Source organism: Sceloporus occidentalis, unplaced genomic scaffold (genome assembly GCF_023333645.1).
Source record: "Sceloporus occidentalis isolate IW3139 unplaced genomic scaffold, rSceOcc1.0.p SCAF_4, whole genome shotgun sequence".
Taxonomy (NCBI): Eukaryota; Metazoa; Chordata; class Lepidosauria; order Squamata; family Phrynosomatidae; genus Sceloporus; species Sceloporus occidentalis.
The window spans coordinates 89,871,900-89,897,925 of record NW_028316984.1 but is presented as its reverse complement, the minus strand read 5'-3'; the positions used below and the strand labels follow the sequence as shown (position 1 = coordinate 89,897,925).

The following is a 26,026-nucleotide window of genomic DNA, read 5'->3' as shown; positions in this document are numbered from 1 at the left end:
CCCCTCGGATGTGTGGAAAATGTCCGCGCACTCCTTTAAGAAGTTATCTGAATGTGGGACCAACATCCCTGCACAAGATTGACACTGTGCCTCCTCTGCCTGGGCGAGGGCCATGTCCCCGCTTCCTGCCCTCACTGCATGACTTTCACTCCACAGGCCAGGAAGAACAGGGAGATGCACATACAGTCCTTGATGCACACACAAATTTTAAAGCCACTTGCCTCCTCTAAAGCCTCTGCCAAGGCCGCCAGCACTAAGGGCAAGCTCTCATCTCTGGCTTCTGGGGTCCCTGCCAAGGCTACCGCTGCCGAGGGCACTACCCCTTTGTCTCCTCAGAGGGTCACTGCCAAAGCTACTGCAGCTGAGGGCAAACCCCACACAGATGTCTCTGAGTCCCAAACCCCAGACAAACCAAGGTCCACGGACCAGGATGTGGCTGGCCACCCAGCCTCATCTAAGAGGAGTAAATCTTTGAATCCTCTAAACCATAGAAGAAGAAGCACAAATCCTGGGACAAGTCCAAGGACTCATCCCATCATGCTGCCAAAAAGCCTTGTCTTTCTGGTGACTCCGACACCGACTGCCGGTCCCATACTGACGTGCCACCCCAGGCTTTGGTACTGTGTGCCCAACCAGCACCGTTGACCACCTTCCTCCATTCCCTCACCAACTCTCGGAGGGCGAAGAGGAACCTTCTCCTCTTACCCACGCAGTGATTCCAGACTGACTCTCCCAGACTTCAGAGGTCATTGATTTAGAGGATGAACAGGACTACGACACGTCCTCTGTCATTGCTGAACCCCCCCTAGACGGGACGTTATCTTTGATCAAGCTACAGGCTCCTACTTCCTGCCTCTTGATCTGAAGTGCATGGTGGCTGGTTCGTCTCAACCTTCAAACTGGTTGAGCCCACCTTGCCTACACCAAGGTCAACTGCTGAATCCGTTCCCCGGTCACGCCTTTCTTCTGTCTCCCGTGCGGAACCGACCCGTCCTGTGCAGTCGACCTTGGCCATTTCTCTACAAGTCTGCTCCTCCTTGCCGGTACCGGTAGCCTCTCAGGTCCTCTTGACCTGGACAAGGACCAGATCACTCTCTGCTGAATCCGGCAACCACTCCGTCTCAGATTACACCAGGCCTCTCCAGTGCCCTTTTGACTCTCCTTGAGACTTCCTCCTTTCCTGACGACATCTTCTCATTCCCCAAGCAGATGGTCCGGATGGGTAAAGCTCTGAACATTGAGGTATTCCATTCAGATTCTCATGCCCTCGACCCCATTGATGAAAGGGTTTGGTACAAGCTTCCAACTCCAACTTCTATTGCATTCCTGCCTTCCATGTCCAGAATTGCAAAGAGTTTTTGGCCTTCTTTGTCTATGGCCCAGTCATCCACCGGAAAATTGGACAATCTCTACCGGATCTTACCCTCGGAAGAGATTTGGCTCTTTGAACACCCCTGCCCTAACTCAGCAATTGTAGAAGCCTCTCAGGTCCGCTAGGCTCCTAAGACGGCTCTCACTCCCAGTGACAAAGAGGGTCGCAAGCTTGACTCAATGGCACGAAGGTCCTATGCCTCTGCAGTCTTAGATCTGAAGATCCAGAACTATTCAGCATACATGGCTGCCTACCAACAGCAGCTTTGGGAGAAAGCTCTTCCCCCTATAAAGACCTCCCTGAGGACAAGAGATGGACTGTCATGGCCATCCATGCAGAAGCCCACGCCTTGGCCTCACATCAGATTTCAGCGGCCCGGCACTCTGCTGACTGTGCCTCCCAACAGCTTTCAAGCTCCTTGGCCCTTCGATGCCATGCTTGGCTAAGGGCCTCAGATCTCACGCCTCAAGCTAGACAGGCTATTGAAGAGCTCCCCTTCGACGCCAGGGGACTCTTCCATAAGGAGACTGATGAGAAATTGGATTTCAAAAACAAGATGAAGAACACAGCCCGTAAATACGATATGTCCTCTTCCTCCACTTCTCGCTCTCCTTTCTCTCAATGTCGTTCGGGATGGCGAAGACCCACCCACCTCCCCAAGCAGAGTAGACCCAACCAGTCCTTGGACTATCAACAACAACAACGCTTCCCTTCCCAGCAACAAGACAAGCGCCAATGAAAACAAAAATACAAACAGCCCTTCCACAAGAAGGAGAACTCAGACCAAGGCAAACGCTGCTTCTGAAGTCCTCCAGCGCACTCCGTCCCGTCAACCCCCTTTGGCCCACTTCCACCATGCTTGGGCCTCCATAACATCTGACTCCTGGGTGCTTTCAATTGTCTGTAGGGGTTATGCCCTGGAGTTGCAATCCCCCCTCCAAGGAGTACCATCCTCACCACCCTCCCTCAGACACCCTTCTCGACAAAGTGCGCTCTCTGTTGCAAAAAGGTCCATCGAGCCTGTCTCCCCATCCTGGGCCCGACACTGTCTGTTTTCCAGATATTTCATCGTCTCCAAGGCTTCAGGTGGCCTCCGCTCCATTCTGGACTTGCGTTTTTTGAACTCTTTCATGACCTACAAACGTTTCCATATGGTAACCTTGGCGTCCATCTTGCCTCTCCTGCAGGAGTCAGACTGGTTCGCCACTTTGGACCTCCAGGATGCCTATTTCCACATCTGCATCCGAAAAGACCACTGGAACTTCCTTGCCTTTTTTGTTGGCCCCGACTGCTTTCAGCACTGAGTGTTGCCATTCGGGTTCTCCTCTGCCCCGAGGTATTTCATGAAGTGCATGGCAGTCGTAGTGGCATACCTCCACCAACAAAACATCATCATCTTCCCCTACTTAGATAACTGGTTGTTTGTGTCCCGATCCAGACAGATGCTCTTCTCTCATCTCGAGCGGGCACTCTCCTTCCTTCAGCACTTGGGACTCATGATCAACACGGAGAAGTCCACCCTCCGCCCAGACCAGCGGGTGCGCTTCATAGGAGCCACCTTGGACTCAAAGACCTGCAGAACATGCCTCCTTCAGGACAGGTTTCTCAGCCTCAAGTCTGATATCCGTCACTGCCTTCTCTCCCGACGCAACACTGCCCAGACAGCTCAGGTTAGCCTCGGTCACATGGCGTCTACCACATACGTCATGCCCTGGGCCCGTCTCCACACGTGTCCTTTCCAGTCCTGGCTCCTCTCAGTGTTCAACCCTGCTTTCGATGACCCACGGATGTGGCTCACTGTCCCAAGGCCTGTCGCCTGCTCTCTCTGCTGGTGGCTCAACCCACAAAATGTTTTGGTGGGCATCCCTTTCCTCCCACCATGACCTCAGGCCTCACTGACCACCAGTGCCTCAAACACAGGCTGGGGAACCCATCTCAGCTACCTCTCTGTCCACAGCAGGTGGTCCCCAAAGGCGCGGCAATTGAGGTGCTAGCAGTTCGAAAAGCACTCAAGGCCTTCAGACCCTCCCTGAGGAACCAGGTCATCCTCCTTCTCACAGACCACATGACCGTGATGTATTACATCAACAAGCAAGGCAGTACCAGGTTGACCACCACCCTCGACCTCACCCTTCAGATGCATCCGGAGGCAGATCACCCTGCAGGCCATTCATCTCCTGGGAGAGGAGAATGAACTGGCAGACAAACTGAACAGAGCTCCAGACTCTTGTCACGACTGGCAACTGAACCCTCAAGTTGTCCTCTGTCTGTTTTCTCAGTGAGGAACCCCGGACGTCGACCTTTTTGCCTTGCATCTCAATGCTCAATGCAACCAACTTCTGCTCCAGGATCCCTTCACCTCGATCCCGAGGGGATGCCTTCCTCTTCCAGTGGTTCGGCAAAATGTTCTACACCTTTCCCCCGTTTCCTTTCATCACCAGGGTGGTAGCCAAGCTACGAACAGACAGATCAGATACAATCCTGATCACCCCTTGGTGGCTGAGACAGCTGTGGCTTGCCCTGCTTCTCCACCTCTCTCGGAACCGTTTCTGGCCTCTGCCTCTCTGTCCCAACCTCCTCATCCTCCACGCCGGTTGGTTTCGCCACCCTGATGTGGACACTCTCCGAATGGTGGCATGGCGAATTCAGCCCTGACCGGGCTCTTAACTCTGCGCCCTCCGTACGGATGCTCCATATCTGAAATTTTTCAAAGACAAAGTCATCCTCCATGCGGACATCTCCTTTCTACCCAAAGTTGTGTCCGCCTCAGCCAGGACATCATCCTGCCTACACTAGCACCGAACCCGACCACCGACACAGAGCACCAGCTCCACTCCCTCGATGTCAGGCGGGTGCTAGCCTTCTACCTCGACAGGACCGCGTTCTCTCGTCATTCCCCCAGACTCTTCGTCTGCTATTCCAACCCCAAAATGGGGCTTCCAGTCACACCTCAACGTTTTTTGAAATGGGTGACTTCCACAATCCTTCTCTCTTACGAGATTTTTGGGAAAACTCCGCCTGCTCAAATTCGAGCCCACTCCACCAGGGCAGTAGCTTTATCTTCAGCCTTCTTCTCTGGAATTCCCTTGGAGGACATTTGCAAAGCTGCTGTGTGGTCACAACCTCTGAACTTCATCAAGCACTACAGACTTGATACCAGACACCGGCGTGAAGCAGCCTTTGGCAGAGATGTTCTCCTTTCCGGAACACACTAAGGTTAGTTGGCACCTATCAAACTCACACTGTTTCTGGTTTATTAATTGTTTATTGCCAGGACACTCCCTCCTCCATCATGGGAAAAGCTTGCCAGTCTGACCCATTTGTGTGCTTCGCAGAGACCATGAAGAAGGAGGACAGGTTGCTTACCTGTAACTAGTTCTTTGAGCGGTCATCTGCGAATCCACACAAATCCCACCCATCCTCCCCTCTATCGTGTCCTTCTCTCTTCCTTATCTGCTCTTACTGCGGACCAGTTTTTGGAACTGAGAAAGGGCGGGAAGACCTCCTGCTTGTATAGAGGGTGGGCGGAGCTACCGCCAAAAAGTTTTCTCTAGTAATTCCAATAGGATCCGGAAATGCTGTGCAGGCGCAGAATAACCCATTTGTGTGGATTCGCAGATGACCACTCGAAAAACTACAGTTATAGGTAAGCAACCTGTCCATTTCTCACTGGCTTCCTTGCCTATTGCTGTCAGGGATATTATCACTGCTGGTCATCAGCCTTCCACCTGATACCCATTCCACAAATGGTGGAAATTTCATCAATCTGATGTACTTCGCTGTAATTTCTGCAAACTTTCAGTTGCTTAGGAACTCTTCCTGCTTCCTTGATCCTCTTGTGAAGGGGTTCTCCAAAGAGTATAAGAATCTCCATCCTCTGTTGTTGATGCTGACATCATGGTGGAGCCTGGCTCTTGTCTTGGCCCAACTTTGTGGGAAAATGTTTGAACCAGTGGACTGTGCGATTGTAACTGCCAGACAAGCTGGCAAGCTCTATGCTCTCTGTCTGAACTATTTGTACCTGAACTTCTATCCCGGTTGAGCCATCCTGAGACCTGGCATTATCTTCTTGCTGAAAATGGTGTCTGCTTTCCATGACAACCAGGGCATTGTTCTCCCAGTTTACATTCAAAATCCTACTTCTGCATTCCATAGAGGCTGCACTGTCTTGTCTTGCAGAAGGCGTTGGCCTTATACATGGACAAGGCTTAAGTCTTTCAGACTTCACAAAGACTGCTACTACTCAGTGAGGGAAGAACTGCCAGTTTCATTGCAGCACTTCTTGAAATGGGTGATGTCAGCTATGCATCTTGCCAAGGAACTGGAACTGGCATGTGCGCCATTGCTGCATCCTCTCCTTTTTTGACCAGTGTACTACTCAGGGGCATTTTTCAGGCAGCTACTTGGTCACAGCTGATTACTATTAACTCCCGTTAAAGCATGGATTCAAGATCTCAAGCTGAAATTGTACTCAGAAGATCTGCATTTTTTTTCTTCCATAATTTGTGTTTTATTACCGTTTCAGGATAATTCTACCTTCTGCCATTTGATTTTATACTGAGTGTTGCTCTTTCAGATTCAATCTTGTCTCTGAAATGTCTTGTGTATTGATACTGCCTTGCATGGGGGTGTTAGGCTCGTGTTTGATGTGTTGTATTGATTTCATGTTCAGTAAACTTCTGATTTGTTTGCAGTGACACTCCTGCCTCCTACTTGTGTAGCTTGCTAATCTCACATTTGTGTGAGTCACAGAGACTATGAAGAAGGAGGGCAGGTTGCATACTTGTAATTATAGTTCTTTTAGTGGTCATCTGTGAACTCACACAACCTCACTGATGCTCCCCTTGTCCTGTCTTTCCTGACCATTGGATTGCTGCATCAATATGAATAGAGGCATCAGAGATGGGCAAGGGTACTGCCCAAACAGTTATGTAATGCTCTAGAACAGAGGTTCCCACCCTTTTTGATTCGCATAACCCTTATTTCTGTGGTGGAGCCCCTAAGAGGCCTGTCCTATGTCTTACAAGTTAATGGTGTTTAGGAATATATATAAGAATATATTCTTATTCTCTAATTTCATTCAATTTTTATTTCTTTTATTTTCCTGGAGTGGATGCAGAGCACCTGGGAAGTGCACCTGGAGCTCTAAGAGCTCCTTGGAACACCACTTGGGAACCCCTGCTCTAGAAGGTTCTGAAAGATACCCTGTGCAGGTGCAGGATAACTCATTTGTGTAAGTGTATAGTTGACCACTCAGAGAACTATAGTTACAGGTATGCAACCAGTCCTTATGATATGGAAAATCACTGGTGGCGCAGTGGTTAAATGCCTGTACTGCAGTCATTCACTCAAAACCACAAGGTTGCAAGTTCAAGACCAGCAAAAGGGCCCAAGCTCGACTCAGGCTTGCATCCTTCCGAGGTCGCTAAAATGAGTACCCAGACTGTTGGGGGCAAATTAGCTTACTTGCTAATTAGCTTGCTGTTCACCGCTATGATCTTTGGAATAGCGGTATATAAATAAAACAAATTTAAAAATTAATTAATTAAAATTAAATTAAATTTATATCATGTGGGAGTCTTCAATAAACTTCTTATGAGAACTTAATCAAAATTTCTAGTTTTGTTTGACTGAAATATTTGTTAATGACCCATAGAATGGGTAATTAATCAGTGGTTTCTTACAGGTAGGTGAGCTGTCATGTTTTCCTTTCAATGAAAGGTGCATTGAGTCCCCAAATTAAATAAACTGATGCTAACAAAATGGGACCTCATTTTATTTTAAGGCTATGTTATAAAGAAACCTTTTGTCTGTGTTTTAGATTTGAAGGTCATATAGAAATTTGCCCACCTGGTATGAGCCACTCAACTTATTCAGTTAGCAAGAGTGTATTAGAAGCCATAAAAGCACGCCTTTCATCCTTCCATGAACTGCTTTTGGAACCCCCCAAAGTAAGTAATACTGTTTAAATGAAAATGGAATCATTCTGTTTTCTAAGTCCAGCATGAAGAGGATGTGTCATCTATTAGGAGAGTACTGGAAATCTTTAATAAAGTGACAGTCTGACAGCAACTTTAGTGCTATTGTATGACTTATCTAAACCTGTTTTTGTCATTCCATAGTGACAGAAGTTCGTGATCTGATTATTACTGGGTGAGATTAAGTGTTGCAACAAAAATTCCTGTCTGCAGGGTGGAAAATCTATTAAAATGGTCCCTTAGAGGCTGTTGGATTCAAAGTTTGTAGGGACTTTCCATTTGGCACAACTGGTGCTCTTGTCAGAACTTCAGTCGTACTACAGTAAATGAAAATCAACCGTTTAGTCAACACAGACTTTCTTAGGCTTCCCATGGCTATTTCTGCTGTATGAAGAAAAGGTCATATCTGACTATTAGGGATCTTTGCTGCCAGGTTGCTTACTGGCAAGGAACAATTATAGTCCTTAAAATTAGCAGCAGTTCTCTTCAACACTAAAGGGAAACCGGTCTGGCTGCTTAAGCGTTTGGTTAGTAGGACAGGTGATTGATGAATAAAAGACTGTTATGAATGAGTTTTGATGAGATTTCATTAGACTTGAAGAATGTAGTTTTGTACTGTTCCTGCATCTGCATTCCTGTTAGGGTAGCCAGTGTATGTTGATTTCCCAGAGCCTGGGGCACTTGTTGGGGAAGGCAAAAGACTTACCGGTACTTTTTCTTTTTCGAAACTCTACACCAAGTGAAGTGACTGTGTCTCTTGGACTCCTCTATGTATGCTACATGAGTTGAATCTTCATCTTTATCCTTGCCAAATTGTGAGCTGTTCACCACTGGCAAATAAAGGATCCAGTCTGCCTTCATATTCTTGTTTTTGGGTCGATTGAAAAGAATTGAAATATACTTTGAAAATTATTGAAAATTATCTTAAATTATCTTTAGAACTAAAATTAGCTTTTCCTCATACAGATTGTAGTATTGATTGTGATGATTATTTTCTGTTTTCATTCATGGATAAATAGTGCTTTAGTTTTGTTTTAATACTTGTTTGCTGTCCCTTTTATCTAGAAAAGTGTTATGAAGACAACATGGGGTGTGTTGGATCCACCTGTAGGAAATACCAGGTTAAATGTGATTAGGTTAATATCCAGCCTTCTGCAAACAAATACAAACAGTGTGAATCTGGAACTTATAGAGCTCAATAGCATAGGAGTGATACTGGTAAGAAAATACTTGCAAGATTTTCTTTTTTCAGTAATAAGGTGGCATGTTTAACTTTTTTCCATGATAGTTTTCCTATTTGCTAATTATGACCTGACATCGGTGAAAGATGTCTTACCATGTTGAGAGATGTGATGGAACAATGTATGTGAAGCTGTTGTTTTTCTCTTAATGTTAAATTTCAAAGTCTGAAAGTCAGGCGTTGTTATGTGGGACATCCATTATTGAATCTTGTAAACTTTGTAGTGGGAAAACCCTAAAATGCAACCATGAAAATCTATAAAGTTGCTCCTGGCAGGTGTTAGCATTTTATTGGTTCTTCTTTTCCTTGAGATAGCAAAATGTACAGCCACAGTAAAGGGGAAATTGATAATAAAAATGGGGAGAAAGTGTTAAGCCAGTAGTGGCGAACCGTTTAGAGACCGAGTGCCCAACCTCAGTGGCGTTTCTGCACTGGGTGTCCCCTGGTGTGGGGTGTGGGACTTCCAGATTTTTTTCTGGAGGCAGGACTTCTGGGGCGGGATTTCACAGGGGGGGGGGTTCTGGTTGTGGAGCTTTATGGGGTGGGACCTCCTGGGGTGGGGCTTCTGGGGACAGCACATGCTCCCTCTTCCTTCTTGACAAATGAAACTTTTTTTAACCAGGTCCACAGAAGTCCTTCCCCCTTCAAGTGAGAGGCAAGACACATCCAAGTTTTAAAGTACTGCCTCCCCAACCCCCCCCCCAAAAAAAAAGTCTGGTAATGTCTGTTTTTTTAACCTAGGGAATTGCCAACTTCCCTCCGCATGAGCCTCAGGTTGGATACTTGAGGGCACAAAAGGAACTTAGTTCAAAACACTTCCTGCCCTCTTTGAAGGTAGAAAATAAGGCAGGTGGGAGCTCCCAGGGCTTCTTCCCCATCCATGGTGGCACCCCTAAGCTTCGCCCCCCGCTTTGGAGACATTGCCAGGAGAGAAGAAGACTCAACTGTTTTGAGGAAAACAGAGTTTTGCCTCATGGAGGTCACCGAACAGAAGTTCCCTCCCGAGCCCCAAAAGTGAACTCGGAGGGATGGGGAAGTAACAGGGTCCTCAGGTGGGAAAATGGGTATACCTCCTCTTCTTCCCCACCCAGACCCCATTTGGCTCTCAGGAGGCCGCCTCTGCCCAGGATCCCTTTTCTCACCCAACTGCCGTGAGCTACACTGCTGAGGGAGGCTCGTTTAGCAGCTCCGTCCCACACAGAACCAGCCCCTTCTTTGGTGGCACTTGCCATATTGTGCGCCTCTTGTGTGCTCCCTTTCTCCCTTTTTCTGGATAGGATTGTGTGTGGGGGACAGAATGTACCCCCCCCCCCCCGGTGATGCTACTGCCTCACTGGCGGAAAAGGTAGCAGGGTCCCTGGAGCTGGCGAGCTTGAGAGAAACACATAGCCTTTCACTCCCTTTCCCCCTAGATCTAGGGCCTCTGCGGCGACAGTGCATATGCTCACAGAGAGGACTCTGAGTACCCCCTCTAGCACACATTCCATAGGTTTGCCACTAATGTTTTAAGCCATCACAGATTTAAGTAAATTTGCACTTCCAAGGCTGCATTTTATTCTGTTTATGTTTAAGGTTGGGAGTTACAGTCACTAGGCTCCTACTTAATGTGAGTTTTTTTGCTCAGATTGCTTCATTTCTGTTAGAATCAGGTGTAGTTAGCCATGAATATGCAAAGTCAGCAGTGTGAAGCAAATTCCAAACAAGGTCCTCAAAGGAGACACTCTGCAAAGGCAGAATTCTGTGCATGTCTACTTGTTTCATGTTGCATGAACTAAAATGAATTGATAGTTAAACTGGCATATAAAATCTGTGTTTTCAATCTTGAGGAGCAACTCACATCTTTATAATAGGTGTGTATGATGCCTATGGTCACGTACAGATAGAACACTTCATTATTTGTTCATGTAAATAAGTTCTTCTATTGGGAATGGAGAAATCTCAGAGAAGCTGCTGTGCTTTTTATGTTTAGGTTTCTTTGGAGCACTGTTTGCACAAACAAGCTATGTTAAATGTGTGTGTGTGTGTGTGTATACACATACATGCACATACATACATACCAGGATTGATGCTGAAGTTTGCATTTAGAGATCTCAAAAACTAGGTTTATATGTTTCTCTTATAGAAGGCAGTTATCTGCATGTCATGCAGCATTAATGATAAACAAATTTTGAATATATATGAAGAATGTTTTAAAATTTGTAAAGTTCTTTCTGAAAAGGAAAAAAAAAACAGCTTGGAGGTGTGTGTGTGTGTGTGTGTATTTCCTTTTCTTACATGGATATTGTGGCTTGGGTCCAAGACAGAAGGGCTCCTTTTGTTGTTCACATTAATGTTCTCAGTCATGGTGTGCAAAGAGAACCGTTTTTGCCAAAGCATCCTCCCCCTGTAATTCGTGAAAATGATCTCCCCTTGTTATTCTACTAGTGGCCGAATTGTGAGAGCAGAGTGCAGGAATGTGGGATCCAATTCCAGATCTGCATGTTTTCCAACTGATGGAGCTGTTTCTGATTCTAGGTTTTTCCCCCTTTGCAGGACATGTTTTTTAAGTACACATGGAATAACTTTTTGCATACGCAAGTAGAAATTTGTATTGCATTGATTCTTGCAAGTCCTTTTGAAAGCACAGAAAATGGTACAATCTCAGATCAGGATTCCACTGGAGACAACCTTTTGCTGAAACACGTAAGTTCAGTTCTTTTTATGATATACAGTACAGTTGTCCCACATTTTTGATGCCTTATTTTTGAATGACTCACTCTTTGGAACATTCTGAATTACTATGCAGTACTGTATATGTGTTGCATAGCCCACTCTTTCAACCATGCATAGATAAAATGGGTTCTGGTTAGATATACTTTAAAGGGATCAGAGGAGTGGTTCTGCAGTTGCAGCTAATACAGTGCTGTACTGCGCTCAGACTGAATGAAGAGATGGGACTTTGCATGATGCTTTTGCAACCACAAGCTGCCCCCCCCCCCCCCCCCCCAAATTTGGCAGCATCTTTAATTCAGTCTGGAAGCAGCTTTAAAGGAGTGAGCAGAGCATTCCAGCTTGTTCTGCAGAGGACCATTTGGAGAAAAAGAAGTAGGGCAAGGGAGAAAACTGAGTACAGCAGAATAGGGACTGTATACAAACACATTTGTTCCCAGTGGCTCTTGAAGGCATGGGAGGATTGAGGTGAGAGGAAATGAAAGGTTGTATGTGTGGGGTATCTGCTTGCCTTTGCCACCTCCACCTCTCCTTTGCCTGCTGTTGTTGCTTTCATTGCCACTTCTCCACCACCTTCCCTGCTCCCTGTGCCAGACCACAAGGCAGGTTAATAAGTTGCCACTTCTTGCTCAAAAGAGCATGCCACATTTGCAAAGGTATGTGCTGCCTATTTTGGGTGCTTTTTGTCTGGAAAGTGGGAACCAGTGGGTGTGTAGAGAAGCCCTTGAAAGTTTCATGCACAAGGCGTGGATGCTCCTTGCCTGTTCAGCAGTGCTCCCTACCTGTAGTAAAGAGGCAGCCTTAGAAGACTTAGGCCCTGTACAGATGGGCAGGAAGGGGCGGTGAGATGCCGCCCCTTTTTGCCCTGGATCGTTGCCGTGGCAACCGCATGGGTGCAGCAACGATCTGCTCCAAAAAGGAGCTGTGAAACGCAGCTCTTTTCCGCACTGCTGCCAAGGCACCATTAGCACCCTGTAGCAGCGCGGTGATGTTTCTTGTGTGCTGCACCATTTGGACACGGCACATAAGGCATATATTTCTGTTATTAATTTCTCTGGATGGAGCACAGAGGTTCACAATTGTAAGCATTCCTAGATCATGGACGGCACCACTGGATACATAGACTTGTAGTGAAGTGTTCTGGAATGTACTGTATTGGCATGTGGTTGCTTAGTCACTGATCTAATAATTTTGTTCTGTCCTGTAACCAATTTACTGTCTTACGTTACTTCTACAAAAACTAAATAAGGTTTATGTTCTTGTTTTGGTAGCTTTTCCTTAAGTGCCATTTAATAGAACGAATACTTGAAGCATGGGACATGAATGAGAAGAAACAGTGAGTAGTCAAAATATTTTCCCCCATATGGGCTATGAAGATGTTATGTAACATTTAAGAATTTGAATAATTAGATGTAATTTATTTTAATTTATGAGGAATCTAAAATAAGATGTTAATAGCAGACTTTCATAAAGCTGAAGTTAAGCACACACAGGGTTTTTTAATGGGGGAAGGCGAAACAAGTTAGTTTTCCTTATTTCTGCTCCTACAGTGTTCATTGACTAAGACTTGGAAGGGAGCCTATGAAGGAATTAGATAACATACTCAGGTGAAAAAATATATCATTAAATACTAAATTAGGATTATCCATGTGTAGTGTTTGCAATTTCAGTGCATAGTTGTAAAAACTGGATACTGAAGAAAGCTGATAGGAAGAAAATTATCTCCTTTTTAATGTGATACTGGAGGAAAGTTCTGTGGATAGCATGCACTGTCAAAAAGACAAATAAGTGGGTATGAAAGCAGACCAAGCCTGGACTCTCACTAAAAGCTAAAATGACTAAACTGAGGCCAGTGTACTTTGAACATATAATGAGATTACATGACTCATTAGAAAAGAAGATAATGCTCAGTAAAGTGGGGGTAATAGGAAAATAGGAAGACCATATTATAGGTGGATTGATTCAATCAAGGAAGCCACAGTGCAGAGTTTGGAAGACCAGTGCCAGGTTGTTGGTAACTGAGGCTCTTGAAAATCTTTCGTTCATATGGTTGTCGTATGTCAAAGCTTGCTTGACAGCAAATACTAGCAAATGTTCACTGCTATCTGTTGTGGTTATGCAGTTTTGCATAAGCAACATTCTGGGCTGCTTTCATTCGCGTGAAATGTAAATTCATTTCATTTTAATAAAAATATAGAATTATATTAGAACTAAGTTTGGAAGATGATAAATATATTTGATGGAAAGTGCTGTTTTATGAAGAATGGACAAATTTCAATTGTTAATAGTAGCCAGTAACTCATCACATTGTGCCATGTTCTGTATGATTATCTCCAATAAAAGATTTGAATCAGATGTCTTTTTCTTCAGCTGTTTGTTTGTTTTTTTGTTTGGGTCTTAAAGTAAATCAGTACAGATTAGAAAGTGAAGTATAAAATGTTCAACTCCCAAAGAATGGATTTAGTTCAGTTTTGTTTTTTTAATGTATAATTAACTAAAATAATCTTAAATAAATCACAGTTAGGCTAATTAAATCACATTTGGGCTCCATTGAGTGAACTAATAACCCATTTAGTTCCATAATGTGTTGGTCTACAGAAAATACACTCCATAACTTGAAATAAAAATTGAACAGCTGGCTGATAATGAACTATATTGGACTCTTGCAGGGCTGAAGGAGGAAGGAGATATGGCTACATGGGTCACTTAACAAGAATAGCTAACTGTATTGTGCACAGTACTGACAAAGGGCCAAACTGTACACTAGTACAGCAACTTATTAAAGGTACTGTTTTAAAAGGAAACAAATAATTCCTTTACTTGATCTGCTTACTGATTCTCCGGTGTAGAAAATAGGAATGGACAAAAGGAGAGTGAGAATGTGCCCCTCTCCACCCTACTCCCATGACAGGCCTTTAGTTCAAGCTCTCCTCTGAACTTTATGTGGTGGTCCTTAGTTCCAGCCTTGCTTTCTTAACTGTTCATAAAAGTTCTTAACTTTCTTAATTGTTTATAACAGGACTATGAACAGTAGACCTTGATATCTCAACAAAGATTGGACCTTTCCACCTAATATTCTACTTTGGTATTAGCACTAGATAAATTGTGAATATCTGTTATTGTTGAACTCTCCCGGTACTCGTAATGCTTCTTTTACTTTAAAAATCGTTTTGTATGAAAAAAAGGATGTTTGGTTGTCAAGGCAGATTGATTTCTGTAACAAAAATTTAAACTATGGTTTAAATTGCTAAAGAAAGAAACCTTTTTGAACTTCTCACTTAAAAATACATGTAAGTACTGCCTAATAGCTATGAAAATTAAAATATTGTGAATATGCTTAGCTAATGAACAGCAAAGAGTAACTGGGTATGCATCTGCACTGCAGAAATAATTCAGATTGACACCACCTTAACAGCCATGGCTCAGTGCTGTGGAATTCTGGGAATTGTAGTTTGTTGTGGCACAAGGGCCCTCTGACAGAAGAGTGTTGCCTCACAAAACCACAGTTCCCAGAATTCCATAGCATTGAGCATAGCACTTAAAGTGGTGCCAAACTGTTTTATTTCTTCTTCGTGGTCTCTGCGAATCATACAAATGGGTTTTACTGCGCCTGCGCAGTGCTGCTCGGAACCTACTGGAATCACTGGGCAAAGTTAAGTTTGCAACATTTAGAAACTATTTGGCGGTAACTCTGCCCACCCGTTATAAGGCCCCTGCCTTCCCACTCTTTCCCCAGTTCCTTTTTTCCGCCGCGCTAGCTGCTTCAGGGAACTTCGCTCGCTCTTTAGCCTGTTTGGAATCACTCTCACTTGACCTCGGACCGTCTTTTGACCATTCTTTGTCTCCCGCCCCTGGTAACTTCGGACTTTCGGACTGTTGACCTCGTTTTGGACTTCCTTCTGGCTTTGACGACTTCGGAAACCATGCCCGCACTGTTCAAGAAGTGCGATGTTTGCGGAGGCAAGGTGCCTGTCCAAGATCCGCACTCCTCCTGCCTCCTGTGCTTGGGCAAGGACCATGATGCCAAGGCTTGCCTGCTCTGCAAGTCCCTCTCATCTCAAGCCCGGAAAAACAGTGAGTCCCAGTTGACTTCAGCGATTGCCCTGGGCAAAGTACAGGAGGGAGGCTCCCGCCCGGCATCAGTCCCGTTGGCCACTCTGCCTGCTTCGTCGTCCCGGGCCAGCGTGTCCAGTGTGGTGTCTGTCCCGGCCGGGACAGAGGCTCCCACCACCTCTGATGTGGCCCGTGGCTTGAAACCGCCCAGCGCCACCGACGAACCCTCCAAGCGCCCCCAGAAAACCTCGGGGACTGAGGGTTCCAAGCTCAAGGCAAAACCCGGGAGGAAACCGTCCCCGGAAGGCTCGCACGCGAGGGAACGGACGGAGGCAGAGGTCCGGCTCGCTTCGCCTAAGGCATCCAAGGCATCCCGACACGCCTCCAAGCCAAGGGAGCCGTCTTCACCTTCGGGAGCGACCCCAAGGGCCCAGCCCCTTGAGAAGGCTAAGTCTCCAAGCCCTTCCTCATCGGGAGCCACCGTCCTGCTGGACCTCCCGGAGAATCCCTTCGTCCCTCCTGAGGATCCAGCCGAGACCCCGAGATCGGGAAAGAAGCGGCACCGGAAGGAGGCCGAGGGGGACCCAGCGCCTAAGAAGTCCAAGCGGCCAAAGGATCATGCCGGGACTGACTTGCCTCCCAAGGCAAAGGACAAGAAGCGCTCCCCTTCTAAGAAGGCCCGCACTCCTGCAGCTCCCTCCGTCCCGGAACCCGCTCCTGAGGTGCAGCCGGTCCCGGTTCTGGACACCCCGATGCAGCCCACCGTGGACTTCGTCCGCGACGCGGAAGACACAGCAACCGTTTTCTCACGCGTGGAGTCGCCTCCGCCCTTCCTCCACCCCGACGATGAGGACGATGGCGATGATGGCCGTGGAGAAGAAGCCCCGGACTTGTTTTTCGACTCGGAGTCGGGTCGATATTTCATGTCCGTTCCAAGAGACGTGGCCATCAGAGAGTTCACCAGGCTCAATCCTCGCCCTACGGACTCTCAGGAAGGTAGACCTGCCCGGTCGCTTCCGAGTGCCTCCATCGTGGACAGACCTCCTTCGCCTGCGACGGCTTCTCCAGCAGCACCCCGTCGTCAGCCAGAGGCCTTGACAGCTCGCATTCTGGTTCGTCCGAAGTCTCGGGTCAGAGTCCCGGGCATACCACTCACCTCGGACACGGACTCCGAAGATGAGCCCCTGCCTCCATCAGGCGTCCCCTCCGAGGACGACGATCTTTCGGCGCTAGCTTCCCCTCAGAGGATGCATCACCCTGAGCCATCGTCTCCATCAGACGACGTGCGCACCTTCAGCGAGCACGTCGTAAAGATGGCCAGGGCCCTGGACATTGAGCTCTCCTTCCCCGAGGAGGAGGCCCGTGACCCAGTGGAGCGTCGGGTACACGGACGTGTACCCACACCGCCTTCCATCCCTCTGCTGCCGTCCCTGGAAACCATAGTCCGGAGGTCCTGGGACGCCCCGGCCTCCCTGACTGGCTCGTCCCGCAAGATTGAGTCGCTCTACAGGGTCGCTACGGCAAGCTGCGCTTGGTTGGCCGACTACCCCAAGCCGAACTCGGCCATTGTGGAAGGGGCCCAGCACAGTTTCGTCCCGAAGCAGGCAACCTCCCCCGTCGACCGGGAGGCGAAGAAAATTGATGGCCTGGCCAAGAAGGCCTATTCGGCGGCATCCCTCACGGTGAAGGCCATCAATTACAACGCCTGCATGAGGGCGTACATCCAGACCTTAATGGAGCGGATCTCCCCCCTCGTCCCGGATGTCCCAGACGAGATCCAGAGGCATCTGGTAGAAATCCGGGATGAAGCGCATTCCATCGGGAGTTGGCTCATCACCGCCTTCAGGAATGTGGCAGACTGTGCGGGGAGGGCTATGTCGGCGTCGATGGCGCTTCGACGACACGCCTGGTTGAGAGGGTCGGACCTCAACCCCAGCGTCAAGGCGGCCATCGAAGACATGCCGCTTGATGGGACCGGGCTTTTCCATGCTGAAACCGACGACCGCCTGAACAGGAAGTTCAGGATGAAGGCAGCGGCGAAGAAGCATGGGATGTCCTCCACATCCATCTCGCCCTTCCGAAAGCGACATCGCCCATGGCAGCCACAAGGTCAGTCGCAGGGGACCTTCTCCCAGGATCGGCAGTCTCAGCAGCAGGGCTCCCAGAGACGCCGCTACCCCTCCCAGTCTTCCTCCTTCTCTGGCCGTCGTAACTTCCCGCCTCGGTACCGCAAGTCCCGTCGACAGGACACCGACCAGGGGAAGAAAAGAGCCTGAAGGGACGCAGCGCGCCTCGTCTCCGCCCCTCTTCTTTTTGGACATTTTGAGGCCTTTTGTTAACACCTGGGCCTCAATAACATCGGACTCGTGGGTTCTCAACATCGTCCGTAGAGGATATGCCCTCGAGTTCCAAGAGCTCCCTCCAACCGGAGCCTTCATGTCCACTCTCCCCTCGGACACCTTTCTCGACGAAGTGCGCACCTTGCTTGAAAAAGGGGCAATTTCCCCTTTGCCGCCCGACCAATGCTCTACGGCCTTTTTCTCCAGGTACTTCACGGTACCAAAGGCGGATGGTGGCATCAGGCCCATACTGGACTTTAGACAATTGAACTTGTTCCTGGAATACCGTCGCTTTCGAATGGTAACCTTGGCTTTCATTCTACCTCTGCTCCACCAGGGCCTGTGGTTCGCAACGGTCGACTTGAAGGATGCCTACTTCCACATCGGAATTCGGGAGTCCCACCGGAGATTCCTCGTCTTCGCCATCGGCTCCAACGCCTACCACTACAACGTGCTTCCCTTCGGCCTTGCCACGGCACCGAGAGTCTTCACGAAGTGCATGGCACCGGTGGTGGCATACCTCCATCAGAAAGGATTCATAGTCTTCCCATACCTGGACGACTGGTTGTTCGCCGCCAATTCCCAACAAGAGCTGCAGGAGGCAGTCTCATTCGCCTTGCACCTCTTGAACTCCCTCGGACTGGTCATCAACCGGGAAAAGTCCCACTTCACACCGACCAGGCAGGTCAAGTTCATCAGGGCCATCCTCAACTCCGAAAGATGCTCCGCCTTCCTTCCTCCAGACCGTTTCCTGGCGCTGACGACATCGCTCAGGCCTTGCATCTCTCACAGAAGGGTGAAGGCCAGGGACGTCCAGGTCACCCTGGGCCACATGGCATCGACGACTTTTGTCACACCGTGGTCAAGACTTCGCCTTCGACCTCTGCAGTCCTGGTTCCTCTCGGCCTTCTCCCCGATGGAAGACCCCCCATCCAAGTGGTTCACGGTACCAAGACCGGTAGCTGCTTCCCTGCGATGGTGGCTGGACTCTCACAACGTCTGCACTGGGATGCCCTTGCATCAGCCTCAGCCCCAACTGACTCTGACAACCGATGCTTCCCTGGAGGGATGGGGCGCCCACCTGCTCGACCTGGTCGTCAAGGACAAGTGGTCCGCCCAGGACAAGCTTCTCCACATCAACGCTCTGGAGATGCTGGCAGTCGAGAAGGCACTGAGGGCATTCGAGTCCGCTGTCGCAGGCAAGGTGGTCCTCCTGAGGACAGACAACACCTCGGTGATGCTTTACATCAACAAACAAGGAGGCACCAGGTCCAGGACCCTGCTCGACCTCACTCTCCGCATCTGGGACTGGTGCATCCAGAGACAAGTGCTCCTCCAGGCGATTCATCTTCCCGGAGAACACAACGAGTTGGCGGATCGCCTCAGCAGATCCCCGTCGGTGTGCCACGAATGGAGGCTCCATCCCGAGACGGTCAGCGACCTGTTCGAGCGGTGGGGAACCCCCCGAATCGACCTCTTCGCGACCAAATGGAACAGCCACTGTCCCCAGTTCTGCTCCAGGAAGCGAATGGACGGATCCCTCGGAGACGCGTTCGCCTTCCTTTGGATGAGAAAGCTCCTCTACGCCTTTCCTCCTTTCCCTCTCATCATCAGGGTGGTGTCCAAGATGACAACGGACCGATCGCATGCGATCCTGATCACCCCGTGGTGGCTGAGACAGCCGTGGTTCGCATCCCTTCTCCACCTCTCCAGGAGATGCTTCCTGCGCCTCGACCCCCGCCCGGACCTGTTATCGATCCAGGACGGACGGATTCTCCATCCGGACATCGAGAGCCTACCGCTGGTGGCCTGGAGGATACAGCCCTAGCCGCCCTACCGGATGCGGTGAGGGCGGTGATCCTGGCTGCAAGGAAACCTTCCACCCAGCGGTCCTACGCCCTGAAATGGAGGAGGTTTAGCCTCTTTCTTGACCAGAAGGGCCTGTCTCCTGCTCAGGTGTCCACTCCAGTGGTGCTGGAGTTTTTGATGGTGCTTTTGGATGAGGGGTTGTGCCTCGCATCCATCAAGTGCTATCTGTCTGCCATTTGTGCCAAGTACCAATTCGGGGGGAGGGCTTCCTTTTTCAGGGATCCCTTGGTGAAGGGGTTCCTTAAGGGTTGTGCCAACTTGCATCCCCTGGTGTTGGTACCAGCGCCGGCTTGGAGCTTGGAGGCGGTACTGTCCGCACTCCAATCCAAGCCCTTTGAACCGATGGCCACAGCGGACTTGAGACTATTGACTTGGAAAACTGCTTTTCTTGTGGCCATCACCTCTGCCCGCCGTGCGGGCGAACTCTGTGCCTTGCGGAGGGACCAGCCCTTCCTGAGGTTTCACAAAGACAAGGTGGTCCTTCGGACAGACATTACTTTCTTGCCTAAGGTTGTGTCTGCTTTTCACATGTGCCAGGACATTGTGTTGCCTACTCTCGCTTCCAATCCGACTTCGGATGCGGAGCAAAGCCTGCACTCTCTTGATGTCAGGAGAGCGCTGGCGTTTTACCTGGACAGAACTGCTGCCTCCAGTCGGTCTGAGAGACTTTTCCAATGCTACTCAGAACCGAAGAAGGGTTTGCCCGTGTCCGTGCAGAGGTTTTCCAAATTGGTGGCTGGTACCATCCACCTCTGCTATGAACTGTTGGGCAAACCTCTCCCTGGCAGGGTTCGGTCTCATTCCACAAGGACAATGTCAGCATCCTCTGCATTCCTGTCGGGCATTCCCTTGGAGGATGTCTGTAAGGCTGCTGTCTGGTCCCAGCCATTGACTTTTATAAAGCACTATAGGCTGGACACCAGAGCCATCCGAGACGCAGCTTTCGGGAGGGCTGTGTTGGTTTCAGGGTTGCATTGATTGCACTACTGATGGTTTGTGTTTCAGTGTTTATGTACATAATGCCACTGTTTTACATTCTGTTGAATGTTGGTTTGCACAATTCCAATGGGACTGGTCTTGCATGACCTTAATCCCTCCTCTCAGGGTTTGCAATGTTATTGCTGTGTTGAGTATGTGCATGAACAAAAAGACTGACTCTTTTTATGGTTCAAGGTGTTTATTGTTGCAATAAATATACCCTTGGTTTACCATAGCTTTGGTTTCAGGACACTCCCTCCGCCGCTTACCTAAGCTTGTCAGTCTAAACCCATTTGTATGATTCGCAGAGACCATGAAGAAGAAGGACAGGTTGCTTACCTGTAACAGTATTTCTTCGAGTGGTCATCTGCGAATACATACAAATCCCACCCGTCCATCCCCTCAGTGTCCTGCTCTTATTGGCTCGTCCATCGCCTGCTTGGCGGAAAAATTGTGGAACTGGGGAAAGAGCGGGAAGGCAGGGGCCTTATAACGGGTGGGCGGAGTTACCGCCAAAAAGTTTCTAAATGTTGCAAAGTTAACTTTGCCCAGTGATTCCAGTAGGTTCCGAGCAGCACTGCGCAGGCACAGTAAAACCCATTTGTATGTATTCGCAGATGACCACTCGAAGAAATACTGTTACAGGTAAGCAACCTGTCCTTCTGCAGTTCAGGTGCAGCCTGGGTTGCTCTTAGGATACTGGTAGATGTATGTGTTTGGGAATCTGTTCATTTAGCAGACATTGCTAAATGAATCTGAATTTACAGGCAGCAGTGACCTAAATCCTGTTGCTAGTCCCAGGTAGAGTACAACAAGAGTTGAATGAGTGGGATTTATGCAAATGCCAATTTACCATTCAATAATTGTTTCAGTGGGGCTATTCTATTTGGGATCGGCAGTTTTAGGCTAAAATTTTCAAATGGCATGCCTTTCCAACATCTCAAGATGATGTAAAAAAGTTACCACAGAGAATTCTAGCACAATTTCAGTTGTTATTCTCAATATAGATGCAATTCCCAGTCTCACAGCCATAATGTGAAAGCATAATTTGCCTTAACAGCTGTCTTACACTCACACTTCACCCCCTTCCCTGTACTCCATACCCAGGAGAGGACACTGCACATGAAGTTATTTTTCCTAATTTGCAGCAGAGTATTTTCAGATCTTGGTTTGAAGCCAAATTGCATCTTACTGTAAATTAGGAACAAGCACTTCAGTCTCCTGTCGTATTTTGAGTGGTAGGGGTGGGGTGAGGTGCAGGGTATGTACAGGTTGGGAGCTGTTCATGCTGGTAATCAGAAGCCGCTGTTTTTTGCAAGATTAGACACTGGACTTGTCAAAACATTTGATCAAATATATATGAATCATTAACATTAAATCATTACAGAAACAACACATAAAACAAATTAAGAGGTTTGATACTTAAATACAACCCACCCCCTTAAAACAAGATATACTGTATGTGTTTGCTTTTTATTACATGCTTATTCTATCCTTCTTCCATGGAGCTCAGGGAGATGTACCTACCCACCCACGCCCATTCTCTGGATGGCAGGCATAAGCCAACCACAAAGTTGGGGTTCGTCCCCTCATGCAAACTAATGTTGCAGGAATCTTAAAGCCTTAGATTCTTTTCCATTAATGCAGTTGACTCCTGCGCCTTCACTTCAGTTATTAATTTTCTTGCCACCTAGTTAGCTAGATGTTTTTTCAGTTTTCACTACCACAACTTGATTAGACTAGATTCAGAAATGGAAGATATGCAGAAGAAAATAAACATCTGAGAAGAAGAGGGAAAATCTGGATCCTTACTATCATTAGAAAACAGGAGAAAAACAGCAGCAAAAAGGCAGGGTGTTGAAATAGCAACGCTGACTGCACAAGCTATGTCTGTGATTGAACTTGTATCTCCTAATGAACTTTATGGCTCAGTTAAGACTTGAACTCCACTTGTTTTATACCCTGTCCATTTGTCTGCGCCAGAAGCCTTGCTTTTATATTATATTGTATCTGTCCTTGACTGCTGTTTGGCAAATAAGTAAGCTGCCATCATTCCTGCTGCTGCTTACAGATTAATTATGATGAAACACAAAAAGGCCACCTGCTATCTGCATATTCTAATACTTGGCAGTGTTTGACCGGCCAGAGGTTTCCATGCCAGTCTGAGTCTCTGAGTTAATCACTTGTTGAAAGCATTGGACCCTAATCCTCCTAAAGAAATATTTTGTACCATATCAATCCCAGCCCTTGCAGACCTATTGGGAACTTAATCACAGTAAGAATCCCAGCTAGGTTCTGCTGTTAAAATTTAGCTGAAGACTGACTTGTTTTCCTTCTATGTACAAGGAGAAACATAGCAGCATTTTTGAGATGTGTAGCTTGTGCATAATTTACCTTAGGTACTGTAATCATGATTGGTAGTGTACAGTGTGGAAACCTGGTAAAGAATAATAAGCATTAAATGTTAATATTCAGCAGTTTCAGTATTTAAACTTCTTTGTCTTTGACTTTCTAGAGCTTCCAGATGAAGTCAGGGAGCGATGGGAGACTTTCTGCACAAGCTCCTTAGGCGAAACAAACAAAAGAAATACAGTGGATCTAGTAGGTTTTATATCATGAAAATTGAGAAGACATTGTTGGCTATTTTCAAAATGCAAATTCCTCATTTAACAATGAAAGTAGAAGCATAAGAAGTGACAGCAAGAACACAAATGACAGATACTTATTGTTTTACTGATTTTACCTTGTGTAAATCTAGACATGTGCAGATTGTGATCTAGGGTTGGATATGCCCTCCCAAGACTGTTTTTTCTGGCCTTCACATCCGGACTATCCATACTGATAGGGTCCCCAAAAGACTGAGAGGCTGTACAGACTGGCGTTATATGCTGGCCTCAGGGCAGAGTGGGGGTGTGGCATCCACACAACACATGCTCTGATGCTGCCATCATGCCATGTGCACAGAAGGTGGAGTCACGCCATGTGCCTGGCCGCATGGCAGATGGCATCACTGTAGTCCTTTAGTGCTGCATCCAGATGATGCAGCACCAAAAGGAGTGCCAGATAGTGCTGCCATGGCAGTAAAGGCACCTTTCCCCTGGCATGAAAAGGAGCGGCATTTTGCCGTTCCTTTTAGCATCAGGGAAAGACCGAATGGGGCTGCAGCATATAGTTGCCATGGCCCCAATCTGGCGCACAAAGGGGCAGCAGCAGGGGTGGTCTGTTTAGCCCATGAATTGCCTCTTCTGGAAGCCTCCAGGAACAGCAAATTAGTTTTCAAATAGGTTACAAGCCCTCTTCTCCCTGGAGAGGTTAAAACCAGAAACACCAAGTTTTTCAAAACCAAAAATTTGGTGCTTTTCTGCCTCTGTTTTGTTTTTGTATTTTAGCCAATCTTTATGGATCCCAGGAACACAAAATGGGCTCCTGGATCTGCCACAGTTGCCCAACCCTGCAGGAGGGGCGGACAACATTTAGAATTACAGTGGTACCTCGGGATACGAAATACCCAGGTTACGAAATTTTCGGGATACGAAAAAATCCCATAGGGAATTATTGTTCCGGGTTACGAATGTTTTTTCGGGTTACGAAAAAACTTTTGGTGCTTTTTCCGGCTTTTTCGCACGGAATCGCGGCTTTTCCCCATTAGCGCCTATGGGTTTTTCGGCTTACGAAGCCTTTCGGGTTACGAAAGCGGCCGCGGAACGAATTACTTTCGTAACCCGAGGCACCACTGTATTGACATACTCGGTTACACCATAAAACGCATTGGATTAGAAACCCTTTCCTTCATCTTTTCAAAATAAGATGTAAGCATATAGGCTATGTTATGGAAAGAGAATTCCATAATCTAGTCTGCCAGTCATTTATCTGTGGACCTTGTTCATTTTTCTGTACAAATGCCACCTCTCAATTTGAGAAGCTACTCAGCAATTTGTTTTAATGCTGAAGGGAAATTACTGCTTCTGAAATGAAATATGTATTTTCCTACATTTCATATTTGTAGGACATGACATCTTTCTGGCTTATTTGCTTCTGTGAAAGCTTGCATTTGTCGCTTTGGCTTTCTTTTGGAATTGCCTGCTGCTTAATTTTCTAAGGAGATTTTAGAGAGGACTTGCTTTGTCCACAGTTCCTTTGAATTAACAAGTTTACCAAGTTTAGTCATGGCTTTCTGTATATGCCCAGACCATGATTATTGGGAGACAGATATTTCTGTTTGGGCATGCACAGATTCCTCTTTATGTATCTATTTACATTTCACTTGGATCAGTTTTGAAGTAGAGCGAAACATTACCTATTTGTATATGTACGAGGATCAGGTTGGCATATTTCTCCCCCACCCACACAATGCAAATGTGTAGTGGAGATGGAAAACCTTTTGTTTCAGACTAGCAATATAGTTTAGCATTATATCTATATACTGAACCATAAGTGGGAAAAGTTTGTAGAATCTGTTTGTTGCTTTATTTCTTCTTGCCAGGATCTAATTATTGTTACACTTAAACTCAGAACTTGTTCATGTGGTCATGTAGTTCAGAGCGCTTATTTTCTAAAGATAGCTTTGAACTGTGCTTGGTGCGCTAGAACAGTGTACAGGTTAAACAATACTATTTTCAAATTTTAGAAGTAGTGAAAAAATTGGAAGTACACCAAGGAGCTGCAATATTTGTATTAATGTTTATTAGTAACTGCAGCACTGAATAACAAAATGTCATTCTTTTATTTGTATTGTAAGAACTAACCTTGGATTTTATGAATGTCTTATTTAAACCTGCTTTGGTCTGTGATGTCATTGTGTTAGGTGCTGTCTTGAAAGGAGTTTATCAGTTTCAGGACTCCTTGTCACAGCTATATTTGATAGAAAAAACAGGTTTTGCTATACTGATACCTTTCCTGTTCTATCTCTAGGTTACTACATGTCATATTCATTCTTCCAGTGATGATGAAATTGATTTTAAAGAAACTGGTTTCTCACAAGATTCATCTTTGCAGCAAGTGAGTTAAACTCTGGGCTGTTCACAGACTTATTCATTGACATTTTGCTTTAAAAATGATCATGGTGAGATAGCTGTTGTAGGATTTTGCAATTCTTCTATATAATTATGGTATGGCTGATTCGATTAGAACTTTTCAATTCTCTTTTAAGAGTTGTCACTCATTTTTTTCTGAGGGACACAAGATGTGAATATGCATACCTTCTGATGTCAAATTCCAGACTGTGTTGTACTATAGTTGGAAGACTTAAAATGCATTGCTATCTCTTTCTGAAGATATTTGGGGACTGTTATTATTGGTGCTGGCATTTTTGTTATGCAGTTTTTAACTGGTCCTTAGGGATATTGCAGTGGCTCAGAAGTGTACTTAGAACAGTAAGAGAACAAAAGCATATCATCATATGAAAAACAAAAGCAGCAGATAACTTAAAACAAAACATAGCCAACTGAAATGATTTTGAGCTGTTACATGTTGGTAGCAGCACAATGTG

The 26,026-nt window shown here is 46.9% G+C and overlaps 1 protein-coding gene across 8 annotated transcripts in view; it reads left to right on the top strand.

The window, feature by feature from the left end:
* PPP6R3 (protein phosphatase 6 regulatory subunit 3) overlaps nt 1–26,026 on the top strand; it is a 96,560-nt gene that overhangs the window by 47,955 nt on the left and 22,579 nt on the right. For all 8 annotated transcript variants that reach the window (XR_016280910.1, XM_089520840.1, XM_089520839.1 and 5 more), the window contains 7 exons: nt 7,194–7,323; nt 8,416–8,568; nt 11,123–11,272; nt 12,571–12,635; nt 13,969–14,084; nt 23,054–23,139; nt 25,450–25,536. Coding sequence is in view for 7 of the 8 variants with exons in the window: in XM_089520840.1 (XP_089376966.1) it covers nt 7,194–7,323; nt 8,416–8,568; nt 11,123–11,272; nt 12,571–12,635; nt 13,969–14,084; nt 23,054–23,139; nt 25,450–25,536 (787 nt within the window). In the remaining variant the exon portion in view is untranslated. The remainder of the gene's footprint in view (nt 1–7,193; nt 7,324–8,415; nt 8,569–11,122; nt 11,273–12,570; nt 12,636–13,968; nt 14,085–23,053; nt 23,140–25,449; nt 25,537–26,026) is intronic.